At 46.5% G+C, this 6,028-nt stretch overlaps 1 protein-coding gene across 1 annotated transcript in view; it reads left to right on the top strand.

The window, feature by feature from the left end:
- Positions 1-740: 740 nt before the first annotated feature.
- LOC311107826 (uncharacterized protein) overlaps positions 741-6,028 on the top strand; it is a gene marked incomplete at its 5' end in the record, with an annotated part of 7,647 nt that continues 2,359 nt past the window's right edge. Inside the window, one exon of the mRNA XM_084150390.1 lies at positions 741-834. Within this exon, the coding sequence (XP_084006516.1) occupies positions 741-834 (94 nt within the window). The remainder of the gene's footprint in view (positions 835-6,028) is intronic.

Below are 6,028 nucleotides of genomic sequence, written 5' to 3'. Positions count from 1 at the left end.
TTACAGGCCTCTCTCATCTTTTTAAGTGGGAGAACTTGCACAATTGGTGGCTGACTAAATACTTTTTTCCCCCACTGTATGTATGCATGCCCATGCATGCACACACCATGACCCACCCACGCATGCACACACACTTTAGACAGAACACTTGCAAAATCTTTTATACAAAAAGGAGCCACGTTTTTCCTGCTGTTTAACACAGAACTTCCATTAATCTCAGCCAGGTGCTTTCTTTAATGCACACAAATTTTAAAAAGCAAGGCTCATAGACTGACAACAATACCCCCAAGACATGACTCACTTCCTTTTGTAAATGTAGAGGTAGCAGAATGAGCATCAGCCTTTCTGAGAAACCACGATAAACCTCTGCAGACAGGGCGAGAGAGAGAGAGAGAGAGAGAGAGAGTAATAGTGAAGGTGTACACTTGGCAGTAGAAAGCCTAAACAGTATATTTGACCTTTCAGCTTCCCTATCAAATCAAACAATTTAAAGCAGACCTCTGTATATCACAGAGGTTAACTCCCCAGAGAAACGGCTATCAATCCATGACAGAGCGCTTGTACTTGATGTTTGTTAATAACCACTCCTCTCCTCCCTTATCCCCCTTTCCTCTCCTCCCTTATCCCCCTTTCCTCTCTTATCACATCCCTCTCTCACAGAGATTTGAGGATCCGGACCCTTCCGTTCTTCCCTCTCCGGAGAAACTTCTCCTCAAATTCACTTCATCTGTTTTCTCCAAATGGCTGGAACTGGGTTGCTCGACCTCGTGGACACCTGTTCCTTCGCCACTCTGGCCTCTCCTGCTGGGGAGGAAGAAAGGGCTGATCTGGAAAGTAGAAAAGTGAGGTTGTTAACCACACATGCAGTTCACATGCAACACAGGGAGAATGAAGGGGAGACAGGGATGAGGTTATACATCACACTGCCACCAACCAATAGGAGCCCAGCGTCCATAGGGCTTCCTGGTTCTACTAGGAGCCTCCTGTTATGTGTACTGACCTGGATGCTACTGTAGAGCAGTTGCTATAGTTACTGAAGTGGATCTCTTCAATGGCGCACACAAAATGCAAAAAAGAATCCCTGCTTTTGAAAGAATACGTCCTTTTGTTTTTGCAATGTGTTTTGGAGCACTGGTTGGCTTTTTCTTCTCAATCTGTCCATTCTAGCTGTTCTAATGCAGTAAGCTTTGTCAATCAAGTGACTGACATGCACATTAAATTGTTGCACTGAATGTACAACTGCAGTCAAGTTTATGTATAGAATAAAAACATTTTAACTTACTGTCTGCAAACCAGAGTTCTATTATCATAGCCATAAGAAACCGTTACGTACCTATACAACATACCCATACAACATAGCCATATGTATTAAAAGCAATATTCTACTCAAGCTAACTAAACACTAACAAGTGTTTTATATTGAGCAAGCTACAGCACATCAACTATTGTCCAATATTTCAGAACAAATTCATATTATGTTTTACAATGTGGTGGAATGTGAATTCTGTTTATTACAATTCAATATTTGTTTCATGTGCCTTATCTGCAGTTACTGGGTAGGCCTACAACTGAGTCATTCCACTTTGGTTACTAAAGCAGCTCCAAAGTAACTGAATGGCATGAAGGGCAACTGAATTATAGGAGATCTTTCTTCTCACACAAATCACTCATATTAATTACACACACCATGCGCACACACACTTTAGACAGAACACTTGCAAAATCTTTGATACAAAAAGGAGCCCCTTTTTTCCTGCTGTTTAAGACAGAACCCTCATTAAACTCAGCCAGGTGCTTTCTTTAATGCACACAATCTTTAAAAAGCAAGGCTCATAGACCGACAACAATACCCCCAAGACATGTCTCACTTCCTTTTGTAAATGTAGAGGCAGCAGAATGAGCATCAGCCTTTCTGAGAAACTACGATAAGGAGTTAGGAGAGAGAGAGAGTGTCACGCCCTGACTTATGGGACTCTTGTATGTTGAGTCAGGGTGTGGATATTTATGTTAGTATTTCTATGTTTGCATTCTATGTTGTGTATTTCTATGTTTGGCCGGGTGTGATTCCCAATCAGAGGCAGCTGTCGCTCGTTGTCTCTGATTGGGGATCATACTTAAGTAGCCTGTTGGCACTCATTAGTTGTGGGATCTTGTTCCGTGTTAGAGGCTTGTTTTGTGTTTAGCCTTAGGACTTCACGGTTTGTTGTTTTGTTCGTGTGTTTATCGGTGAAATAAACATTTATGTCTTTCACGCTGCGCCTTGGTCTGACCCGTCCTTAAACGAACGTGACAGAAGATCCCACCAAAAATGGACCAAGCAGCGTGCCCAGGAGCAGACATCCTGGACATGGGAGGAGATCCTGAACGGAAAGGGATCCTGGACATGGGAGGAGATTCAGGCTGGGATGGATCGCCGTCCTTGGGAGGAGACAGTGGAGGGCCGGTTTAGAGAGGAGCAACGGCAACGCAGAAGGCGCCAGCCGAGGAGGAAGCCCGAGAGACAGCCCCAATAAAAAAATTTGGGGGGGCTAAAAGGGTGGTCGGGGATCGATGGAGAAGAGCCCCGACCACTGCACTCGTGGGGGCTCAGGGAGGAGTCCTCATGGGAGGAGGACTGGGCGCGGAGAGTGAAAGACTGGTACAGTCGGAGATCTCTAACGTCAGTTCCCAGTCCGGTACACCTCGTGCCTGCGTCTCGCACCAAGCTAGTGGTGCGTGTGCCCAGTCCGGCCCGGCCCGTTCCTGTTCCTCGCACCAAGCCAGTGGTGCGTGTGCCCAGTCCGGCCCGGCCCATTCCTGTTCCTCGCACCAAGCCAGTGGTGCGTGTTCCCAGTCCGGTACGGCCCGTTCCTGTTCCTCGCACCAGGCCAGTGGTGCGTGTCGCCAGTCCGGCCCGGCCCGGCCCGTTCCTGTTCCTCGCACCAAGCCAGTGGTGCGTGTTCCCAGTCCGGTACGGCCCATGCCTGCTCCCCGCACCAAGCCTGTGGTGCGTGTCGCTAGCCCGGTACGGCCCGTTCCTGCTCCTCGCACCAAGCCAGTGGTGCGTGTTCCCAGTCCGGCCCGGCCTGTTCCTGTTCCTCGCACCCGGCCAGTGGTGCGTGTCGCCAGTCCGGCCCGGCCTGTTCCTGCTCCACGCACCAGGCCAGTGGTGCGTGTTCCCAGTCCAGTACGGCCTGTCCCTGCTCCTCGCACCAGTCCAGCTCCGGTCAGCAACTCCACTCCGGAGCCAGAGCAGTCCGCTCCACCGGTGCACAGTCCAGCTCCGGTCAGCAGCTCCACTTCGGAGCCAGAACAGTCCGCTCCACCGGTGCCTAGTCCAGCTCCGGTCAGCGGCTCCAGTCCAGACCCAGACGTCAGCCCCTCTCCAGGTTCGGGGTCTCCCACACCAGGGTTCAGACAGGGCTTGGTACATCGTGGGAGGAAGGAGAGGGGAAGCAGCGCGCCGAGGTCCAGACCAGACCAGGGGCGCAACGGGGAGGCTGAGAGAATGTGGTCGTCACGCCCGGAGCCGGATCCGCCTCCGAGGCGGAATGCCCACCCGGACCCTACCCTGTTATGTAAGGTTTGTGCGGTCGGAGCCCGCACCTTTGGGGGGGGGGGGATACTGTCACGCCCTGACTTATGGGACTCTTGTATGTTGAGTCAGGGTGTGGATATCTATGTTTGCATTCTATGTTGTGTATTTCTATGTTTGGCCGGGTGTGATTCCCAATCAGAGGCAGCTGTCGCTCGTTGTCTCTGATTGGGGATCATACTTAAGTAGCCTGTTGGCACTCATTAGTTGTGGGATCTTGTTCCGTGTTAGAGGCTTGTTTTGTGTTTAGCCTTAGGACTTCACGGTTTGTTGTTTTGTTCGTGTGTTTATCGGTGAAATAAACATGTATGCCTTTCACGCTGCGCCTTGGTCTGACCCGTCCTTAAACGAACGTGAGAGAGAGAGAGAGAAAGAGAGAGAGTAATAGTAAAGGTGTAAACTTGGCAGTAGAAAGCCTAAACAGTATATTTCACCTTCCCTATCAAATTAAAAAAATGTAAAGCAGACAATCTACCAGAATCTGAAGTCAAATGTATACTGTTTGCTGATGATCTGGTGCTTATGTCCCCAACTAAGGAGGGCCTACAGCAGCACCTAGATCTTCTGCACAGATTCTGTCAGACCTGGGCCCTGACAGTAAATCTCAGTAAGACAAAACTAATGGTGTTCCAAAAAAGCTGTAGTTGCCAGGACCACAAATACAAATTCCATCTAGACACCGTTGCCCTAGAGCACACAAAAAACGATACCTACCTCGGCCTAAACATCAGCACCACAGGTATCTTACACAAAGCCTAGTTGGACAAAGCTTATGGGAAAAGGAATAGAGTTTTTGTAGGGTTTTTGGATAAACGCAGAAAATATGGTCTGTGGTAAATACAGGCTTAGGAGATCTTATACGTTTTTTTCTATGAGATAATCTTCATCAGCTAACATCACTTCTTGCGAATTTTGAAGCATTTACACTACCTGTCAAAAGTTTTAGAACACCTACTCATTCAAGGGTTTTTCTTAATTTTTACTATTTTCTACATTGTAGAATAATAGTGAAGACATCAAAACTATGAAATAACACATATGGAATCATGTAGTAACCAAAAAAGTGTTAAACAAAATATTTTATATTTGAGATTCTTCAAATAGCCACCCTTTGCCTTGATGACAGCTTTGCACACTCTTGGCATTCTCTCAACCAGCTTCATGAGGTATTCACCTGGAATGCATTTTAATTAACAGGTGTGCCTTTTTTTAAATTAATTTGTGGAATTTCTTTCCTTCTTAATGCGTTTGTTCCAATCAGTTGTGTTGTGACTAGGTAGTGGGGGTATACAGAAGATAGCCCTATTTCGTAAAAGACCAAGTCCAAATTATGGCAAGAACAGCTCAAATAAGCAAAGAGAAATGACAGTCCATCATTACTTTAAGACATGAAGGTCAGTCAATACAGAACATTTCAAGAAATTTGAAGTCGCAAAAAACATCAAGCGCTATGATGAAACTGGCTCTCATGAGGACCGCCACAGGAATGGAAGACCCAGAGTTACCTCTGCTGCAGAGGATAAGTTCATTAGAGTTACCAGCATCACAAATTGCAGCCCAAATAAATGCTTCACAGAGTTCAAGTAACAGACACATCTCAACATCAACTGTTCAGAGGAGACTGTGTGAATCAGGCCTTCATGGTCGAATTGCTGAAAAGAAACCACTACTAAAGGACACCAATAAGAAGAAGAGACTTGCTTGGGCCAAGAAACACGAGCAATGGACATTAGACCGTTGGAAATCTGTCCTTTGGTCTGATGAGTCCAAATTTGAGATTTTTGGTTCCAACTGCCGTGTCTTTGTGAAACACAGAGTAGATGAACGGATGATCTCCGCATGTGTGGTTCCCACCGTGAAGCGTGGGGGTGCTTTGCTGGTGACACTGTCTGTGATTTATTTAGAATTCAAGGCACACTTAACCAGCATGGCGATCACAGCATTCTGCAGCGATACGCCATCCCATCTAGTTTGTGCTTAGTGGGACTATCATTTGTTTTTCAACAGGACAATGACCCAACACACCTCCAGGCTGTGTAAGGGCTATTTGACCAAGAAGGAGAGTGATGGAGTGCTGCATTAGATGACCTGGCCTCCACAATCACCCGACCTCAACCCAATTGAGATGGTTTGGGATGAGTTGGACCGCAGAGTGAAGGAAAAGCAGCCAACAAGTGCTCAGCATATGTGGGAACTCCTTTGGTTACTACATGATTCCATATGTGTTATTTCATAGTTTTGATGTCTTTACTATTATTCTACAATGTAGAACATAGTAAAAATAAAGAAAAACCCTTGAATGAGTAGGTGTGTCCAAACTTTTTACTGGTAGTGTATATATATTAATTTGTTGCTTAACAGACGGGTCGCTACTGAATGACGGGTCGCCACTGAGTAGGCTAATGCCTAATGTTTTCACAATGTGATATTTTCAAATGTGGTTAACTTTACATT

The sequence above is a fragment of the Coregonus lavaretus genome (assembly GCF_964263955.1).
Source record: "Coregonus lavaretus genome assembly, chromosome: 3".
Classification (NCBI taxonomy): Eukaryota; Metazoa; Chordata; class Actinopteri; order Salmoniformes; family Salmonidae; genus Coregonus; species Coregonus lavaretus.
This window is presented reverse-complemented; position numbering and strand designations above follow the sequence as displayed.